The sequence below is a fragment of the Saimiri boliviensis genome, chromosome 5 (genome assembly GCF_048565385.1).
Source record: "Saimiri boliviensis isolate mSaiBol1 chromosome 5, mSaiBol1.pri, whole genome shotgun sequence".
NCBI lineage: Eukaryota > Metazoa > Chordata > Mammalia > Primates > Cebidae > Saimiri > Saimiri boliviensis.
The window spans coordinates 74,110,745-74,133,117 of record NC_133453.1 but is presented as its reverse complement, the minus strand read 5'-3'; the positions used below and the strand labels follow the sequence as shown (position 1 = coordinate 74,133,117).

General features: G+C 36.1%; 1 protein-coding gene across 4 annotated transcripts in view; it reads left to right on the top strand.

Moving 5' to 3' along the window:
- The window catches only part of CSRNP3 (cysteine and serine rich nuclear protein 3), a 205,810-nt gene that overhangs the window by 102,445 nt on the left and 80,992 nt on the right, over nucleotides 1-22,373 (top strand). For 3 of the 4 annotated variants that reach the window (XM_074399563.1, XM_074399564.1, XM_003921917.3), the window contains one exon: nucleotides 22,200-22,370. In XM_074399563.1, coding sequence (XP_074255664.1) covers nucleotides 22,223-22,370 — 148 coding nt within the window. In that variant the 5' untranslated portion in view covers nucleotides 22,200-22,222. Of the gene's footprint in view, nucleotides 1-755; nucleotides 1,831-22,199; nucleotides 22,371-22,373 lie in introns of those variants that run through there. The other variant, XM_074399565.1, reaches the window with a different exon arrangement.

The following is a 22,373-nucleotide window of genomic DNA, read 5'->3' as shown; positions in this document are numbered from 1 at the left end:
TCGGTGATTTTATAAATTATTCCAATACTTCCTTGTGTTTGACTGGATTTAAATTAGAATGGGCTGGTTGCCTTAAACAAAAACTTTGCAAGATATTTGTAGTGTGTAATGTTAAGGATGCACTTGAATTGACCCAATGTGATTAAATTGTCGATGTAGTCAGATGTGACAGAGAAATGTTGATATCATTATATTAAACTGAAAAGTTATTTATTCTATTTAGAAATTTTATAGGTAAGAAAGAAATTCATCTAATAAATTTTAATCTTATATGTATGCAGAAATAATATAAAAGAGAGCACTACTAACAAATAGCTCAAATAAAAAGCTTCAAAATTATTTTTCCAGTACTAAAACAATCTGGTTGCAATAGTTTACATGTCTTATAAATTAGATAACACGTCTTTCAAAATTGGTTGATGTGTTTTAGTATACTGCAAAAGGAAGGCTTGGAATATTTTATTATTTGAATAAAAAATTAAAAACAAGGAAATTTTGAAATGTTAATAACACTATTAGAACAATCTATTTTATACTTTAGTAATACATATCTATATTTTTTTTAATGTTACATTTCTTTTAGCAAATGGAAAAGATTATTGCACAAAACCTTTTCTTTTATAAATATTATTCACTGATATTTGGAGAAAAACAAACTAGCTTAATTTTTAAAAGGAAAATATTATTTGATGATGCATATTTTCATTGGTTTACTATTTAGAAAGAATATATGTCTTTATGTATATTTATAAAATATGTATACACATGACCTTCTTTATGTAGAAGATAACCACTTCTTGCATTTATGAGCAATAGAGAAGTTTATGTTCCAAATAGAGAGATTGTTGTGTGTAGGAAAATAAGGAAAGAAATAACTAGCAAATAAAAGCACAACACTGAATATCTTTGCCAAAGACAGATAAGCATTACAGCAATATGAATCTTTAGATTTAAATACACAGTTTAACATTGCTCTACATTTTTACTGCTGTTTTGTTTTAAAGGCATCCTGGGACCTAAATTCTTTACAATTAATTTTTGGACACCACTTAGGATGACAGTCTCTAAGGCACTGGGGCACATTTAACATTTTACAGAATTACTATAGTGACCTCATGTATTTGTGTAGTGACTAATATAAATTTATGACTGTAAGATGCTGTTCAAACCACAGCAACAAAAAGAAATATCCCATGTGCCTGATTATACGTGCAATATGTATTTGAATTTAAAAAAAAAAAAAAAAAAAAAAAGCTATGTTTCAAAAACAAGAGAAGTTAATGAAAATTTAAAATTGGCCTTCCACACGTATTTAAATGAAGCATTTGACTATTTAGGTTTCCTTGGTTACCACAGTCGCTGCTGACAGCTTCTTTCGGTGGGGAAGGGGTAAGCAGTGAGAATAGAACTCTAAAACAAAGCGTTAAAATCGTTTATCCATTAATAGACACGGGGGAATGTGATGCTGACAGCCCAGTAAAACCTGCGCCCACTCCCCATGGCGTATTCCTGCTCTCCCGTGATTCAGGTACCTTGGCAGAGCCGCAGTTCCACAATTCCTTACCCAGCATTCCGTTTCAGCTGCTGGAGGACTGCCTGAGCCTTATGCAAATGAGACCTGCTCGGAGGCTTTGACTGCAGAAGCGAGGGGAGGGGGGCAGAAGGGAGTTCAAAGGTCACAGGGCTGGTGGAAAGCTGGATCCGTTGCCTGAAAAAAATGTACTGGGATCCTCTGCAGCAGTGTTTTGCAGCAGTTAAATGAAGTATGCTGTATTTCTGAGAGTGAAGATTTTACATCGTGTGTGCCGTAGTCGTTTAAAGTGCACGCAGGTATGGTGACATTTCATGATGCGCCTGATTTTATTTCTATTAAAGACACTGATGAGCATTGGCTATTTTAATTCATTGTGGCAATTGACGGGGAGTTCCTGGTTTTCAGGATTCCCTTAACTAGTTTATTTTTTAATTTTCTTCTTCGTATTTTCTCTATTTGAAACATGGGTGTTTTGTTCCAATAGAATAATTTCATGTGAGAAAAAACTGGGTTTAGGCTTCTAAATTATTCAGTTTCGGGGGTGAGTTCTTTATTGGAGACAGATATGTGAGTTGAAACATCTAGATAAATAACGAGGCTTACAACTTTTAGGGGATTTTCACATTTTTTTTTTTTTTAAGAAATGTATTTAAAATAAGATCCGAGTTCCTAGCCTAAGATTCTTGTGAGGTATCTGGTATTAAATAATGGAGTTCTTTTGTTCATATCTCATACAATCTCATAAGGACAATTTGAATCAGTATATTTTCATTCCATTTTTGAGAGAGGGTTTTGGTTTTGAGAGTTTTGTTTTGTATTTTATTGCCAAACATCTTCTTGGAATAATAATTTCTTACATTGGGGCTAGATCCTTTAAATCCTTCTTTGATTTTTCTAATTGTTATAAATTCTCTTTGGGACTTTTTGGATAATGCTATTTGAACTTAATGTGTTCAACTTCCTATGACTTTTCCTTTCAGAGAAGTCTGCATTGTAAAGTGAACCTTATAAATGTCACAGGCAGGGCAGAAGTCTTCCCATGCACTAAATATCACACTTTTGTAAAATGTGCGATTACATCATAGGAAAGTCTGTCCTGCACCAAACAAATGTGTACTCACTTTTATTGTTCATATTTTTTTTTATTTCTAAAACACATTTTCAAACAAATTTAATTAAAACAGTACAATCAAACTGTTTATTCCTGTCATTAAAGCATTTATCAATTCAACAGTTGCAATGTTGATTAAAAATATTATTTTCATTTGCATCAACTGTGCATCTGTCTTTATTACAGGTTGTATGTGTATGAAAATATGTTGGAAAAGATGAAGAGACAAAAATAGCTTTTAGCCATGAAATGACTGCTTTATGTTTTGATATTTGCATAAGATATTTAAAAATGAATTTTATGAAGCTTACATACAAACAGCTAGTACATATTTAAACTTAATTACTTTCTTTGCACTGAAAAGAGGGAGTTAATTTTATTATATGATTAAGATGAGGTACTTTGGCAACAATATTTTATTGTAAAAGAGAGGGGGGCTTGAGGAGGAACCAAAACAGGAGGATAGCCATTTAAAACAGCGAAGGACGGTTATTTCAAATATTTATGAAATTCACTTAGTGGTTATTCATGGGCAGATTCTCACCCTTTATCACTCTATGGGGACATTATGACATTTATCCAGGATCCTGAGATTAATTTAGGAAAAGGAATTTATGGTTTGTATGAGCTTTTTAAAAATTCAAAAACTGACATTTTCTTCTGAACTGTTTCTCTTTTGAAACTTTCAACCACGACTTTAGGTAACAGTGGTATCTTTTAAATTAGTTGTTCTATTTTTATGTTGATCAGACTATTCTGTCCTCTGGTCCAAACAATATTTATAGGCTTTGCATATATATATATATATATATATATATATATATATATATATAATGATTTTTATATACATGTATAAAACAATAAATGCATACATGTACACACATATATTTGTAACTATATATTATATAATATTGCATATATTATATATACATACATATACACACATATATATATATATTTCAGGCAGCCAAAGAAAATATTTTTAGTGGTGAATCATATTTAATCCAACAATTTTTTTCTTAAAAATGTTTAGTTTTAGCTTTAATTTAACAGTGCCTGTAGTTTGTGTCTACTAATCTCTGTGTGTGTTGTAGGCAGAGAGGGAGGAAGGAACCAAGTTTAATGTTCATTTAAGTAGTCCAGTACTTTTAACTTTGCAAATGCAACTGCTACCACAGAGCTTATTCTGAATATGGAAATAAAAACAGTGCGGGAAAAGAAGGAAAGCCCATGAAGATTCTTAGAGAAAAAGTGATAATAGACAAATGTGAAATAAAGAGAACTGTTGTGATTCTGTGAGCCACGAGAGAGCTATTTATGTCCTGCAGCTAATTTATGGCTTTGAATATCCTGGATAATTTATGTCTCTATGCAGATTCACTCAAAACTTTGAAGTCTTTTGCAATAGCTTGAGCCATACTATTTCCATACGAATCTCAGCAGCATATACACAGCAAGTTTTTGGTCTGGATATCTAAATGTATATAGAAAAAAATTTGTTTGTGTAAATACAATTCAAATCAAATTTGAGAAGTAAAGGAATAAATAGAGTAATCTAAAAACAAATCTTTAGGGATATGCACTTAGTCTACTTAAAGAGATGGTGTTATATCAGACTCCAAAGGAATCCTTAAGGATTTTTCAAAAATGAATTTCCTGCTCTTTGATTACCAGTCTGTCTTTGTCATCACTTGAAACTAGAGACCATATTGTAGGCTTGGAAAAGATTTTAGGGCAAACATGTTCTACTCAGTCTAGCAGCATGGAACATAGTCTAAAATCTACAAATAACTGTTGTCATCTCAAAATCCAGTGGGTAGGTTTTAATTTTTATTATTGCTATATTTGTTCTCCTGAACTTCTGGAGCCTATAGAACAGGAAAAAATAACAACAACAGAAAAACAAAAAAAAACAAAAACAACAACAACAAAAAACAAAACTAAATTCCTGAAACATATAGAAGGAAAATCCTCAAAATAATTGAGTATTCAATATAATCATATTTCTCTATTCTAATAGTTTAAAAGAAACAATCAGAACAAACAATTGCTGTTTTTATTGCCTATTCTAGAATTTACATAAAATTCCATCCATTTTATTAAAAATATAAGAACAATAAAATTGTAAAATGATTTTAAAGATCTTATTAGACCTATGGTAATGCTGTAGTAATTCCTTTTCTAGGATAGTTGGAAAATAATCTGTATGATATAAACCAAGTTTCTAAATAGCTAAAGTTTATGACTATAAAGGTCAGGTTTTTTGCTTGTTTGTTTGTTTGAGATGGAGTCTCACTCTGTTGCCGAGCTAGAGTGGAGTTGCACAATTTCAGCTCACTGCAACCTCTGCCTCCCGGGTTCTAGTGATTCTCCTGCCTCAGCCTCCTGAGAAGGTGGAACTACAGGCATGTGCCACCACGCCCAGCTAATTTTTTTGTATTTTTAGCAGAGACAGGGTTTCACCATGTTGCCCAGGATGATTTCAATCTTCTGACCTTGTGATCCACCCACCTCGGCCTCCCAAAGTGCTGGGATTACAAGTGTGAGCCACCGTGCCCGGCTCTAAAGGCCAGTTTTTAAAAATACTAATAGCTGTCATGAAAGAAAAGTATAGTACACATCATACTTGCTTGTTGAATAAGGGGAAAGTCAGTTTAGGTTTTTCTTCATAGCATGTGAATTATTATTTCAACCATTATATTTGCTTACAGCAAAAGACAAAACTATTCCAAACTATTCTCCAACACCAAATATCCTCTTACTGTTATATATTTTATATGCAATTTTATATGCTTTTAATAATCGTATTTTCTTTCTCCTTTTTAATGTTAATATGTAATATTTTTAACATAGTAATTGTCCTTTGAGAGCACTTCAAAAATTCAAAAATTGCTCTCAAAGAATATTTAATTCTAAATCACTTTGCCTTTCCTGGACAGAGAAAGAGAGAAACAACCTTCCTCCATACTTCTCCTATGTACTGAACTCCTGACAGATACATACATATAGTATAGGAATGTAGAAAATTAGCAAAATTTATTTTTCGTTTGTCTTGTGTTCAGAATGTTGAAAATCATTTGAATTCAAAATGAAAGACAAATTTCTCTTGTTAGTAGAATGAGAATCTACAATTTTAAACTATCAATAGTAATTTGAACCTACTTTTTATCAAATAGGAAAATGAGGAATCTCTAACAGGTATACAAAAGAAAACACAGAGACCAGTTTTTTGGTTGCATTTGACTAATCATTGGTGCCATATATTTCTTGCCAATTTTGGGACTTGTGATCCATCTCATTTTCAAATCCTGGCATCAAATTCACCACCTTTCACCACAATGCTAGATGAGAATATTTTTTACTTGCTCAATCTCTTATCTCCATGCAAGCTTACAAATGCACATATTCATTTAGAAGTGTATTTATCCACATGTGTTCATGCTCATGTCTTCCACTCTCTTCAATCATAAATAAGGAAAGTAAGACAACTGAGTCATCAACTGCCATTTCTTTGAAAACTCACTAATATAATATGTCAAGATACAAAAAGCCCCTAGACCATTTTAATAGATATTCTCATATACTGTGAAGAACTTGATCTAGAGGAACCAACGTTCCTTCAACCTAGTATCAAAAGACTCTGTAAGAATGAGATCTAGTCCAAAATATTTGGGGAATAACTTCACATTCTGGTCCTCTTTTGCACACTAGCATATTGAAAGGCCTGAGGATTCTTACTATAACAAGCCTGGGTACCTTTGTTTAATACAATAAAATCTTGTAAATTTAAGTCAATTTATGAACCACTATAAAAACAGAAAAATGTTGTATATTGTTTTCTTGATATGTAAAAGCTTTTATTGTGTTGTATATTTTATTGTGTTGTGTATGCGTGTTTTCAAGGGTGTGAAGAGGCTGAATAGGGGAATGGCTAAGAGCTTAAATTCAAGTCCCAACCCTGGAGTTGTTTACACAATGTACTCTGACACTTACAGGGCATGTGGCCTTGACATGGTACTTGAAATTTTTAAGCCTCGTCTTCTTCATTGGCAAAGTGGTAATATTAGTCTCTATATCAAGGAATTTTTATGAAAAGGGAATGATATGATCCATACCTCGTACATAATAGGAATATCATGTATGATAGCTAATATTAACATTTTTCAACCCACACAAGTCAATTCCCTGGTGCTGATGAAGCGAGTTCAGCTAAAACTTATAGTCATAGAAAATCTTCGTGGAACATCTTAGGTTTCAATGGATGAGGAAAAGGTGTGTTTTCCAAAAATAGAAACCTTATCAGGATTTTATTGGAGGCTATCCTAGGTAATACTGAGCAGTTAATGCTAAGAATTTGAATGGGGCAAGTAGAGAAGGTAGTCAGGACGGTCATCAAGGTTCAAACTATATGTGGCTTAACAGATATGTACCTTGAATCATTCCAACTAGAAGTAAAGTCTCCACAACATCCTCAGGTATGATGTGGCAACGCATGCTTTTCTGAGCTCCCTGATTTTATATCCTTGATGGCTTTTCAGATTTCCATCTTTGTGCCTCTGGTCCACTATTTTTCCATTGGGACTTTGTGCAATTAAGGCAGTAGTTACTCATCTCTGTTCCATCCAGAGTTTCTATCTCATCATAGACTGAGTTTTTCAATTACAGGGGGAGACTGGCACATAGAAAGTGTCCAAGAAACATTTGCTGAGCCAATGTTATTATGGGGCATAAAGAGTCTAATTCTACCTAATGACATGAAAGTGCTAATTCGTGTGAATCATGAAGTGATCACTTTGTTACAGATTAACTGCCATTTTAAACTTCCTGAATATCATAATGGTGTTTAGAAATATTGAATCAATTGATTTAGTCACAAGGTTTTCTAAAAGAAATTAGAAAAATATATCTACATTTGTACTTAAAAATTACTTTAATAGTAGCACACCTAGAAATGCTTTTTGGTAAATATGCATTAGTAACCAGTTCTGAGTAGACTGCAGGAATATCATGACTCTACTTTTGTGAAACTTGTTTAAAGGGTGAATCTGCTCTAAACAGTGGATGACCAAGTTTCAAAAGATTGTATGACCATGGTGCGACCTGTTTCTATTGTGAACAAGTTTTAATATGTGTAAGTGGAACACTTACTAAGACTTGAAAATCCAGGTAGTTAATTTTACACTTTATAGTACTTTTTACTCATTGTTGCTTAATACAATGTCAGCTTCAGGTTGAACAACTATTGTTCTCTGCCTTAAATAGTAAAAATCTATATTGTGCCTAAGGTGGTGATTTACTTTGAAGAATGTCCAAAGTAGTTTTTTCTTCTTGTTGTAATTTTTTAAATCTCCTTTATTTTTTGTGCAGTATCATTGGCAGGATCCCAGTGCTTGGATGAGTATAGTTCTTAAGCTTGCCCATATTTTATTCTGATGTCTATTTTAGTGTACTTCATGAGGAAAATGTTTTTTTTTTAAGTCCCTTTCCTTCACACTATTCAGATGATTCCTCTAAAGGAAAAAAGGATATCATTATCTTAAATAGCCTTCAATTTACATTGGCTCATCTGTTTTGTTATTCAATCAGAAACTTTCTAAAGGACAAAGGGAGACTTTTTAAGTGCTAAGAAGAAGAAAAAAATGCTGTCTTCCAGTGATACAATAATAATAATTTTTAATTCTTTTAGATCCCTGTGTGTTTCTTTTTCTTGATGTGGCAAGTCTTGCAAATTATTCAAGGAATTAGGCTAAGTACTATTCTTTAGTCTTAATAGCAAGCATGTAAAATAAATTTTTCATTGACTTCACTTGGTACTTTTGTTGTTAGAGAGGAAAAAATAGGCTTACACCAAGCCCTTGATCAAATTTCGACAGTTTTAAAAGCCTTATCGTGTTTTTGATAACAAAACACTATCTAAAAAGTTAACTTTAGAGAAGAACTTTTGACTTTCAAACTAGGGTATTCCACTATACCATTTTGCCAAATGCCAAATGATGACCCATGTTTAGGACCAAGAGGCATTCAAAACCAAATTCTGGCCTTCTTGTATGAATACTAATCACAATGGCACACAAGTACAGGTAACAAGGAAAGCTTCCTGAGTACCTCCCAGCCATAGAGAGTCATGCAGAACCTCTTTGCAATTCTTAGTAAATGGAATAGCCATCCCTCTATTAGCAGAATACATTTCTCTTGGCCCTAGACAATGATCATCATTTGTCATTTGGCAGAATGGTATAGTTGAAAACAGTAGTTTGAAAGTCAGTATAGCCATTGCGGTGAGGGAAGCAGGTATGAGCAATTAGAGGCATCGGTCTTGGCATAGAGGTCACGGCTTTTGTCATTCATTCTCAGGTAGTGGGGTCTGCTTTGTATCACAGCCTGTTTTACTAGTTATGCCCTGCCCACCCTCCTCACCGCCCCCCACCCGCCCCCCGTTTTCTTGAGACAGAGTCTCACTCTGTCACCCAGGCTGGAATACAGTGGCACTATCTCAGCTCACTGCAACTTCTGCCTCCTGGATTCAAGCAATTCTCCTGCCTCAGTCTCCCGAGTAACTGGGATTCCAAGCATGCATCACCACACCCAGCTAATTTTTCTATTTTTAGTAGAGATGGGGTTTTACCATGTTGGCCAGGCTGGTCTCAAACTCCTGATCTCAGGTAATCCACCCACCTCTGCCTCCCAAAGTTCTGTGATTACGGTCATGAGCCACTGTGCCTGGCCCCCTTATTTTCACAGAAGGGCAAACCTAGACCCAGAGAAGTAATATTCCTACTTAAAATTATGCCACTTGTTAGTAGTCAGTCCTGGATTAGGACTCCAATTTTATGTCCGTTCATTTACTGAGCAGGCTCTGGAATACCTATTCAATCTACAAAGCATTTTATAATCAAGTATAAGAAAAACATTGGGTTGAACAGGGATTACAATAGAGTCTAATAAGTACTGATAAATGCATAGACCAGGTGGTGTGAATGCAGAGAGGGCACTTAAGCACAGTGTGATACTGGTCAAGGAATATTTTCAGAGAAGGACTGGGTCAGTCATAAACCTCAAGCAACTGATCTAAACTGCTGAAATTTCAGTATCCTTTGTTAAAACGACCTGGTAGGATGTGGTGGAAGATTACAGAGAATGGTTACAAAGTGTCTGGCGCATAGTAGGTGTTCACTAAATGCTAAAATTACTATAAATGGAATGAGGCTACCTAACCATCTTTTAGGAAAGACAGGTACTGTCTAGGAAAGTGTACCTTAACCTAGAACCATTCTTTCCTCAAGCCACAAAGTTGCAAATGAGGCTGGTTTTGGATAGTTGTTTGGGTAGTACGTGGCAGCCAAGACAACAGTGAAGAAATCCACTGGAAATGTCTCCAGCAGATGCAATAGGTCCTTTGGCACAAATGCTAGAAGAAACTGAAGGAGCTAGAAAAAGCCCTATTTCTAGGAAGTGGGTGACCCTGATGGTAAAAGGAATATCGGCAACAGATTTATAAACTTCCTTTATACTTTGAAATAAAATGTTCCAAGTGAATCATTTCTTCAGGTTCTGGATACCCACCAAAGCTGGGGAAATGGTACAATCACCAGAGGAGAGGCTTTTATCCTGGGAGTCTATAAGAAATGGCATGCATTTCTCTCTTGTGCACTTGTTTTTCTGGAGAAAGTGTTCATTTCTTAATCAAATTCTCAAACTGCAAACCATCAAACTGCAGAAATGTTGTGACCCACTGCATATAAAGCAACTCAGTCTTTTAACTCAAAGTCACAAACAAATCTGGCATAAGGACTTCATATAAAATTTGGGAACCCCACAATGATTATTTCTCCAACAAAAATATTTATTAGCCAGGAGTGCTCCCAGGGTTCTTGGCTTAAGCAGACACCTGGACAAGTGAGGTATATTTGGCCAAATGTGTGCTTCTCACATTGGCAAGCCACCAGCAGCATTTTTCACATTGGTAGTGCCCCATGGAAACACCTTGTGGGATTTTACCTTGTAAAATCATTGCCAAATTCCTCTTCTTTTGGCGGCAGATATGCTTATTTCTTGCCAAATGGGTTTAAACAGAAATGACTCTAGTATTGTAGAAATATATATCCTTTTCTTTTAGAAAAGTGCATAACCATTCTCAGAATGTATGGAGTGATAAATGTTCAAGACACTTTGTCCTTACTCAGTGACAATTGCTTGACCTAAAAGTCATGCCTTCCAACAATTACATTCAATATGGCTTTAAAAGGAGCATTCTCCCGACATGCATGTGCACATTTTAAAAAAAATTAAAAATATTATGCATTGTAGTTACCATCTGTGATTTGCTGGAAAAGACCCCAGTAGGAGGAAGCCTAGTATAGATGTATTGACTTCTAACCCTGGCTTGGTAAGAAACTTTGACAAAGTAGTTAATCTCTCTGTAACTTGGTTTCTTTAACTGTAAAATGAGGGTAACATGGCCAAGATTGTTGTAAAGATGCAGTAAGATAAAAGATTGTAAAGTAACTGGCACATAGTAGATCTATTTAAGGCCTCTTCCTCTTCCCATATCCCTTTACATAATAGTCTCCGGTTTTGTACTTCCCCTGGGCTTCATGTTTTATACTAGTAAAAAAACTGACAAAAAAATTAAGTATGACATAAATGACATTAAACCTTGGAAAGAAATAACAAATTAAACAAACACAAGCATATACAACAGTTACAAGAAAGGGGTCCCAATCCAGACCCCAAGAGAGTGTTCTTGGATCTCACACAAGAAAGAATTCAGAGTGAGTCCTCAGTGCAAAGCAAAAGCAAGTTTAGGAAGAAAGTACAGTGGTGAAAGAACAGCTATCATAGACAGAGTAGGGCATTTCTGAAAGCAGGAGGAGTAATGCTCCTACCTTAGCTACAATGCTTGTATAGATATGATGAAAAAAGATGATGGGGAGATGTGCTCTGCTACAAGCTTTTGTGATTGAGGATTAATTTTCTTAATTGTAATATTTTGCAAGAATCAGTATTATTATCTTTAAAGCAAAATTAGGAATGCTTTTGTTCTCAAGATATCGGGATATTAGGACATTCCCAAGTCTGAGTCTGTTTAGTAAACACTATCAGTCTGCTCTCTTAACTGTAAACATCTCGAGGCTAGTAATACCTAAATTTATGAGAATGCATCCCAGCAAGTCCCAGCCCTCACTCAAGATGGAGTCGCTCTGGTTTGAACTCCTCTGACACAACTCTCCTGGGTTTGAAGCACCCTTAGGGAAAGCAGGTGAGGCTAGGATCACATGACTGAAACAAAGAGCTAGGTAGTAGCAAAGAGAGGGTCCTCTAAATGACACTTGGAATCTGTTTCCAATATGGGTGATGTCAAGGAAATATGATGTCACATAGTACTCAGCTTTAAAGAGATGGCCTTTGCCTTCTTCTATCCCAACTCTGCAGGCTGCTGTGCAAAGAATATGAGAGTGCAATGAATAAGAAGAAAAAGAAAAAGAAGGAAGATAATTTGTTTAAAGATTGAAACAACAAAAAGCTTATAGAACAGAGTCAAAAGCCTAGAAAAAAATTCAGAGTTGCTCTGATTTTATGAAATCTACTAAAGAAGCAATTTATTTTAGAAGGGCAACTGCTTAAAATAATGATTAGTTAATGTGGCAAAGAGTTTAGGGGACGTCCAATCTTTTAGCTTCCCTGGGTCATATTAGAAGAATTATCTTGTGCCACACATAAATATAGTAACACTAAGGATAGCTGATGAGCTAAAACAAAAACAAAAAAGACTCAGAATGTTTGAAGAAAGTTTACAAATTTGTGCCGGGCTGCATTCAAAGCTGTCCTGGGCCGCATTGCAGCCTATGCGTCGCGGGTTGTACAAGCTTGATTTAGACTATATTCAATGTTAGATTAACATAATAGTATAAGGACAGAACATTATAGATTACTCAAAATCATGATTTTAAAAAGTTGAGAATGAAAAGGATTTAATTTAAACTAACAGTTAAACATTTATTCAGATATTTAGGAACATTTGGTTAACTAAAGATATTTCTCAAAATTATAAAAATATCATAGCATGTGTGTGTGTGTGTGTGTGTGTGTGTGTGTGTGTGTGTGTGTGTTTAACTGAGTTTTCTTTTCTTGAATATTGGAATAAAACCTACATAACATCAATTGAGCCACTGTCCTGTTCATTCTCTATCTGGCCCAGTAGACCAACTGATTGATAATTTGACATTGTGAATAGTCTTACCTTTGCTAGCTAAGCTTTTCCTATTTGCTATCATGGAGGAGCCACCCACAGGTATTATCACCAACTTGTTACAATGTCTCTCACTTCGCCATTTGAATTTGGTGAAGCAATCAGAAGAAACATCAAAATTACATTCCATTCTGAGTAAAGGTAAAAAAGAAAAGCTTCTTTTCCTCTGCAGCTCAGTGCAAACACTGGTACTTCCTGGGCCCTCAGCCCATTGCTGATTGAAGCAGTACCCTTACCTTATTAAGTTCATTGGAATAGAACTTTATCATAGTTTCTTAGTGTTTTGTGCTTGCTGGAAGAATTTACTGGAAGAATGCAAAATAGATTATTTTGCACTTTCACAAATCGTGAAAAATCCCCCCTCCCATGCCACCATATAATGCCCCTTGATCTAAAATCTTCCACCTTTGCCAAATTTCAAAGGTGGAAGAATCATTGTTAATTATCATTGCAGTTAAAAGTTACTCTCACTTTGCTTGAATACAAAACCAGCAATGCAAAGGACCCAATTGCCCTAGTAAAAGTGAACAAAGGGGCTCTTGATGCCTCCTGTTGTTGCTCATAGAATATCCCCTAAGGCTCATGTACTACACATTGCATGGATTAAGGACCCAGCACACTCACACCTCACCTTCCTTTCTTTATCCAGCCAGGAATGAAATAACATCTCATTAAAGCAAACATCCCATTACCATATAAGGAAATTCCTGCCATGCCAAAGTTACTTCCTGTCAAGTTCATTTCTTCCTACATCAGTGATGGGCAGGCCTGTGCTTAATCTATTAACCATCACTCACCACTGACTTTTGCAGATTGTTTGGTAAATTCATTATTTACCCTAATGACCTTACATGTTTCATTTACTAGGGTTCAAGGGCAGAAATTTTCATTTCTAAGTGGTTCCAGTCTAGATGAATTTTCCTATTTAGATGTTTTAGTTGATTGCACAGTAATTTACTTTCTCACCAAGAGCACCAATGAGCATTGTCAGATTAAAAAAACAACAAAAAAAGTAGATTTCTCAGTTCAGTTTGAATTTCAAATAAAATCTAGTATAAGTATGTCCCAAATATCATTTTTTTTAAATCTGAAATTTAAATGTAACTGGGTGTCTTATATTTTTATTTGCTAAATCTGACAACCCTAAAGTGGTTCTTCTGCAAATCATGTTACCTGCTCCTCAGAAATAGGGAATTTATGGTGTTCTTACGATATGTTTTCTGTGGTCATTTCCTTATGATAGATAACAAAACAGGAAATAGGGGCAAAATGTAAGAAGAAAAAAAGAAGTAAACATTAGATGAATATCAGCGGGATAGTAAGAACTCAATGGGCCATTTATGAAAGCTGTGGAATTTTTAGATTGTCAAAAGAGAGTAAAATAAGCAAGATTTCAAGATATACCCAAAGGTTTGCTTCAGCCATTCTTCCACAGGCAATAAAATGTATGTTTTTATCTATCCTCTTGATCTGACATTTTTAGTCAAACCCTCCCCTTAACATGCTTCTGGCTTCTGATATTTTTCCCTTTGAACTCACCATTAGCTTTGCCTTCCCAATAGGACAGAAATATACTAAATGAAACAATTGTACTTATAATCATAGAAAATCTAGTGTTTCTTCATCAGTTTTTTTCTTGTGGAGAGATTTGGAAACATTTGTACTTTTCTGCTACTTTTTCATAAATGCGCTCACAAGCTTCTGGGCAATGGCCACATCTAATATAAATATTAAATAAACAGTATATGTTAATGAAGAATGACAGATTTCTGAAATGATAACATGTTTATTTAATGTTTTCAAATAAAATAGTTCTTAATTAAATTTTGCAATAGACAAAGAGTTGTCTTCTTGTCTATTGAAAATGTCTTCTTGTCCATTGAACCCCAAACTGAGAATGTGGCCAAGACGTGAATTCATAGATTATGATAAATGCCCAAAAATAAGATAAATCGGTGGCAGATAAGGAGAAGATACTGGCTTTGAAACACAATTGAACTTCAAGCCTCTGAGTGAAAGTCTCTGGAGTAGTGCCCAGCCAGGTGGCCTCTGTTCACAATGCCTCTCTGCCTAATAGCCATGTAGTTGAATGATCAAGGGGCAGACATTTGACCCAAGATAGGTTGAAAAATTGCTCAGCCTTTGGGATATTACATTTGAACTGTGACACAGAAAGAAGTTGCTGGAACTTAGACCTGGTAATTGCAAAGCTCCAGAGAAGGAATTTTTACAGACATAATCTCAGAAGCTGCCCCAGTTCCTGTTTGCTAAGTTTTGGTTTCAAGCTCTGTCTTAGACGGTTTGAACTAGTCCAGGGTTTTCCCAACAGAAGTTTTTTGCTTAAGCTAGTCTAGAATTGGCTTTTGTGTTGCTTGCATGCAAAAAAAATAATTGCATAATGCTTTGGGATCACTTTCATCTCTCATTTTCATTCTCATTCAACCAAATAGGTTGTTAGGGGAGATAGAGTGGTAAATAAGATGAATAGGATTTCTGCCTTTATGGAGCTTTCAGTCTAGCAGAAAAAAAAAAAAAAAAAAAAAAAAAAAAAAACAGATATTAAGGTATGGATATTAAAAGTTTGTATTAATTCACTGAACAAATATTTATTGAGCACCTTTATATACAAGGCATTGTTGTTCCAGGCACTTGTAAAGAAAACAAGGATCCCTGTTCTTGTATTTTTTATTAGGAAATGAAAACAGTAAGTAATAAGCATAGAAATACATAAACAACTAATGCGGGTTTAGAAAGTGGTAAATGCTATGGAAATACATTTAAAAGTAGATCAGAAGGAATGGTATATCAAATGTCCTAAAGATCAGAGAGAAATTGCAAGCTGGAGAAACTGCAAGATTATTAGAGCTGAAATATCAATGACAAGGCCAGTGGCTCAAAATGAGGATGAAGAGGTTAGACAAGCTAGATTGTTAAAGACTTCATAAGCCATTTTGAGGATTTTGAACTTAATCCTAAGACAATCTAAAGCCACTTTAAGAGTTTTCAGCTATAGACTGACATGATCAGATTCGCATTTTAAATTTATCATTCTGCCTGCAACCTTGAAAACACACTGAAAGCTAGCAGCAGCGGATGCAAGAGAATAATTAGAGGCCCTTGGCCTTATCTAAGTGAGAAATGGTAGTGCCCTTGATTAGCATGTGTTTCATGAATTGGACAACAGTAGCTGTGATAAAATGGCTGTTATCTAGGCTTCAATTTTCAGCTCTTCATATTTAAAGTAAATTAATGTCTGTCCAACTTTATCTCTGTTCTTTGGGCTTTGATGCTATAAAAGTCAACTTTAGGGCCAGGTGTGGTGGCTGATGCCTGTAATTCCAGAACTTTGCGGGGTTGAGGTGAGAGGGTTGCTTGAGGCCAGAAGTTGGAGACAAGAATAAGAAACATAGTCAGGCCCTATCTCTACAAAAATTTTTTTGAAAAATTAGTTGTGCATGGTGGTGAATGCTTGTAGTTTCAGATACTGGTAAGGCAGAGGTAGGAGGATCCCTTGAGCTCAGGAGGTTGAGTCTACAGTGAGCCACAATCATGCCACTGGACTACAGAGTAGGCAACAGAGACCCTGTCTCTAAAAACAAATAAAAATTAATTAATTAAATAAAGCTAATTTGTAATGTTTGACACATTTTCATTTGCTGTATACTACGAAGTTTAATTGGGCCTCATCTTTAGGAACAAAAGCATAATGTGTAGGTATTTAAGGACTACAGCAGCTGTGGGATAGGCTTTAATTATCCTCACCTGGCTCTGTATCTAGCCAGTCGTACACTGCCATCCTCCAACACAGAACAAATAAATTGGCTATACAACACTTTATTAATAAGGTATCCTGCCTGTAGAAGAAAACCATATCTCCCTTTAACATTCTACTAGTAAGCCTAGATTAAGAGTTACATACGGGTAAGCAATGGACCATTTGGTCTTCAAATTTTGTTATGACATTTTGTTATACTCACATAGAGAATATTTTTTAAAGGCAACGAAATTGGACAAGCATTATACTTCATTGCTACACGAGCAATTTTGTACTTAATAGGTGTTTCAATGGTGTAGGTATATGTTTGAATGTTTGTTAGCTTAAATACTGATCACACTCTTAGCAAACTGTTCCTTACTTCCTTTGACCTGAGTGTAGCTCGGTCTCTTTTAATTTTGAAGACCTAGACAGAACTTAAATGAACTTTTAACTCCGTTTCTTTAGGTATTGACAGTCCCAAATGTAACTAAAAGGAAAAAAGAGGCTTTTCAATTCTCTTATTATCTCGTCAAAAATTTTCCCCTCATTTTTGTGGAGGTGAGAAAGGACAAGAAGAGTAGCACGCACCACCATTTTCAGTGTCAGGACATGGATCCCTGTAGCTCAATTACGTGTCCATGATTCTTGAGAAGTCTACCTTTCCTGAAGAAGCTGGGGAGTTGGGGGGAGGGGAAGTGGAGCTTAAAAAGAACTTGGTTTCTAACTGCTCCCATTGCAATATCTTATTATAAAAATGTACTTTTTAAACATAGGTTTCCATCTTGTATTACTTTGTGTCTTGGAGTCTCTCCCTCATGAATTACTTTGCATCTTGTTTGAAGTGAACCATTTTAAAATTTATATCCTGTCCTACTTTTATTTCAAGACTTTACTTAAAATATCTTTTTTCTCTTCGCCCTATTCAGATATGCATGAACATTTTATGCATTTCACACTCTTTAAGATGGAGAAAATAATATGCTAATCTGAATAGTGGTATAATCTGAGTAGGAATAGAGATGTTATTTTCAAAAGAGTGGACAATGATATATCTTCCTATTGCTATCAGTTATCTCCCTTGTTAATATAACATTCATATAGAAAGACATGGATTAATAAAGCAAGTAAGTAGAACACGAATTTGGGAGTGTTCTTAATTTGATGGAGCCCAGCATAGAAAATGTTTGCTTCTTGAGGCCAGACAGCCATCTAACTTTCTTTTGTATCCCCTATTCCACTCAAGGAATCAAATACATACACAGTAGTTGCTAAATGCGTGCTTAGATTAATGAAATAAATATTATTATTCCATAAGCATTTTTGAAACATAAAAAAATCTAATACTATTGTGGTCTGGCTGTTTTCCCATCCAAATCTCATCTTGAATTGTAGTTCCTATAATCCCCAAATATCATGGGAGGGACCCTGTGGGAGATAATTAAATCACAGGGGCAGTTACCTTCTTGCTGTTCTTGTGATAATGAGTTCATTCTCATGAGATCTGATGGTTTTATAAGGGGCTTTTCTCCCTTTATTTGGCACTTTTCTCTTCGCAGTCATGTGAAGAAGGACATGTTTGCTTCTCATTCTGCCATAATTTTAAGTTTTCTGAGGCCTAACTAGCCAGGTGGAACTGTGAGTCAATTAAACCTTTTTTTAAAATAAATTACCCAGTCCCAGGTATTTCTTCATAGCAGCATGAGAATGGACTAATACAATAAATTGGTACTGCAGGGAATAGAGTACTGCCATAAATACACCTGAAAATGTGGAAGCAACTTTGGAACTGGTTAACAGGCAGAGGTTGTAACAGTTTGGAGGGCTCAGAAGAAAATAGGAAAATGTGGAAAAGTTTGGAACTTTTTAGAGACTTGGAGAGCTCAGAAGACAGAAAGATATGGGAAACTTTGGAACTTCCTAGATACTTTTGAACAGCTTTGACCAAAATGCTGATAGCGATATCCACAATGAAACCCAGACTGAGGTGGACTCAGATGGAGATAAGGAACTTGTTGGGAACTGGAGTAAAGGTCACTCTTGCTATGCAAAGAGACTGGCAGCATTTTGTCCCTGCCCCAGAGACCTGTGGAACTTTGAATTTGAGAGAGATATTTAGACTATCTGGCAGAAGAAATTTCTGCATAGCAAAGCATTCAAGAGGAAGCAGAACATAAAGTTTGAACAATTTGAAGTCTGATGATGTGATAGAAAAGAAAAACCTATTTACTGGGGAGAAATTCAAGAAATTCACTGTAGAAATTTGCATAAGTAATGAGGAGCTAAATGTTAATCACCAAGACAGGAGGAAAAATGTCTCCAGGACATATAGGAGACCTTCAGGGAAGCTCTTCCCATCACAGACTTGGGGGCCTAGAAGGAAAAAATGGTTTTTTCAGGACCCCCGGTTCTGTGCAGCCTGAGGACATGGTGCCCTGTGTCCCAGCTGCTTCAGGTCCAGCCATGCTGATAGGGACCAAGGTACAACTCATGTCATTATTTCAGAGGGTGTAAGCCCAAAGCCTTGGTGGCTTCCATGTGGTGTTGAGGCTGTGAGTGTCCAGAAGACAAGAATTAAGGTTTGGGAACCTCTGCCTACTTTCAGAAGAGGTATGGAAATGCATCTATGTCAGGCAGAAGTCTGCCAATGGGGCAAAGCCCTCATGGAGACCCCCTGCTAGGGCAGTGCAGAAGGGAATTGTGGGGTTGGAGCCTTCACACAGAGTCCACGTTGGGGAGGTACCTAGTGGAACTGTGAGAGGAGGACCACCATCCTCCAGACCTCAGAAGGGAAGATCCACTGACAGCTTGCACCATGGGCCTGGAAAAGCCACAGACAGTCAGTGCCAACCCATAAAATCAGCCAGGAGGGGAGCCGTGCCCTGCAAAGCCACAGGGGCAGAGCTTCCCAAGGCTGTGGGAGACCACTGCTTGTGTCAGTGTGCCCTGGATATGAGAAATGGAGTCAAATTAATTCGATCATTTTTTAACTTTAAGGTTTAATGGCTGCACTACTAGACTTTGGGCTTTAAGTATTTCCTTGTTAGATTTCAGACTTGATGGGCCTGTAGCCCCTTTGTTTTTACCAATTTCTCCCATTCGGAACAGGTATATTTACCCAATACCTGTACTCCCATTGTATTAACAAAGTAACTAACTTGCTTTTGATTTTACAGGCCCATTAGCAGAAGGAACTTGCCTTGTCTCAGATGAGACTTTAAACTTCAACTTTTGGGTTAATGCTGGAATGAGCTTAGATTTTGGGGGACTGTTGGAAGGGCATGATTGTGTTTTGAAATGTGAGGACATGAGATTTGGGAGGGGTCACAGGCAGAATGATGGTTTCACTGTGTCCTCACCCAAATCTCATCTTGAATTATAGTTTCCGAAATGCCCACATGTCATGGGAGGGACCCAAGAGGAGGTAATTGAATCATGGCAGCATTACCCTCACACTGTTTTCCTGATAATGAGTTCTCATGAGTTCTCTAATGGTTTTACAAGCGGTTATTCCCCCTTTACCTGGCACTTCTCTCTTCTGTTGCCATGTGAAGAAGGATGTGTTTGCCTCCCCTTCTGCCATGATTGTAAGTGTCTTGAGGCTTCCACAACCATGCATAACTGTGAGTCAATTAAACCTCTTTTCTTTACAAATTAGTCTTGGGTGTTTCTTCATAGCAGCATGAGAACAGACTAATACAAATTCTGTACTAAATTTTACTAGGATTCACACCAGGAAAGGTCAAAGAAGAGATTTTTGACTAGGAATTCAGTGCTGGTTTATGTGACTCTCTAGGGCTAGTGTGTGGACACATCCAACAAAGAACCATGTTTACAGATGGAGAGGCTGGAAAGAATACTAGAAATTAGACAAGTGGTCCTCAATTTTGAGTGTGCTGCAAAATCACCCAATTGGGGGCTTCATAAAGTAAAAAGTGACTGGCCCGAGTTCCTGGGAATGTCTGATTTGTAGATCTGAAATGGGAGCTGAGAATTTGCATTTCTAACCATCTCACTCCCAGGTAATGCTACTGCTGCTCATTCAGGTAACACACTTTGCAAATTACTGACTTAGACCTTTCTTGGAGAGCTGGCCCAGTTCAGGGAATTTGAACAGTCTGCTTGCTCTGTGATCTGCACTGAAAAGAAGTGATTTCAGAGATTTCCAAGAGGAGTACAGAGATAATGGTAACTACGGGGATCTCAGAATAGTGTTAAGTGTCTTGCTTCCCCCTGATTTATACACCGATTATAATCTGGCAGAAAGAGGAGAGAATGGCCTCAGTAACTCAGATGTGAGTTAGAACCAACTGAAATAAATGAAGTGGAAGATAGAATCCATTGAATTGCCTCATTAATAAAGCTTAGCCATCCCTAATCTAAAACCCAAAATGCTCCAAAATTCAAAGCTCTTTGAGCACCTAAATGGTGCCACAAGTGAAAATTTTCATACCTGACCTTATCTGATGGGTCACAGTCAAAACAGGGTCAAAACTTTGTTTTGATCACGAAATTATCAAAGATATTGCCAGAAATTGCCTTTAGACTATATGTTTAAGATATACAGAAATGAATTTTGTCTATAGACTTGAGTCCCATCCCCAAGGTACTTCATTATGTAGATGCAAATATTTCAAAATCCAAACAAATTCAAAATTCAGAGCACTTCTGATCCCAAGCATTTTGGGTAATGAATATTTAACCTTTAGTTAAATACCTTACTTTCAGTTAAGTTAATGTAATTTAAGATCATGTACATTGACTTTACATATATCTAAGATAATTTATTTAATGTGTATACCCTAGAATATCTTTACTTCTGCAAAGAAAGTCTGTACTCCTTACTTGACTGTGCCAGATCAAGGTAAAATGGGGAAGGTGGAGAAATGTCAGCCCAGGGAAAGGGGAAAGTCCATTCATCCTAGAGAAATGATTTAGAAGAAACCATATCCATTTCCCATCCATAGACCTTTCACTCCAATTATTGCTATCTCTCAGGTAAATAGCCTTAGGAAGTTTCTGAAAAAGTGGCAAGGGCTTCAGCAACCAGGTAGCATAGGGACGCCTGTCACCTTATTGCAATACCGAAATGGAAACTACCTAAAATTTAGAACTGTTTTTATATGCTTCATTGTGCTCATCTAATTAGGTTTCCTGAATTTTAGATCTTGAGTACAAAGGTTGCACATACTGTTTTGCGTTCCTTCCAGCTGAATTTCATATAATATTGTAATCAAGGACTTGGGGAGACATTGGCATTTTTTTTCTTTATAGATTTTCTTTTTTGCCAACAAGAAGGAATAATGATATTATATTAAAATTAACTATGTCTCAAAATATAAAAACTTTTTGGTAATCAAATGATTAAATATTCATATTAAATTTTTGTTAATTTGAATATAGAAATAAAAATCTGCTTGGTGATCCTTTCAAGGGAAAGCTGTAGCTCAGCTCATACATAAAAAGCCACACAAAAATGACTCTGGAGACCTTGGCTACACGTTCAGCGGTCAAATATTTCAATGCTCTGTTGCTCTCGTTCCTGTTACAGGTACATGTGACAGCGCTGCAGCTATGAGTGGAATTTTAAAGAGGAAGTTTGAAGAAGTTGACGGCTCCTCACCCTGCTCCTCTGTGAGGGAATCAGATGATGAAGTTTCCAGCAGCGAAAGTGCTGACAGTGGGGACAGTGTCAATCCATCCACTTCTAGTCATTTTACCCGTG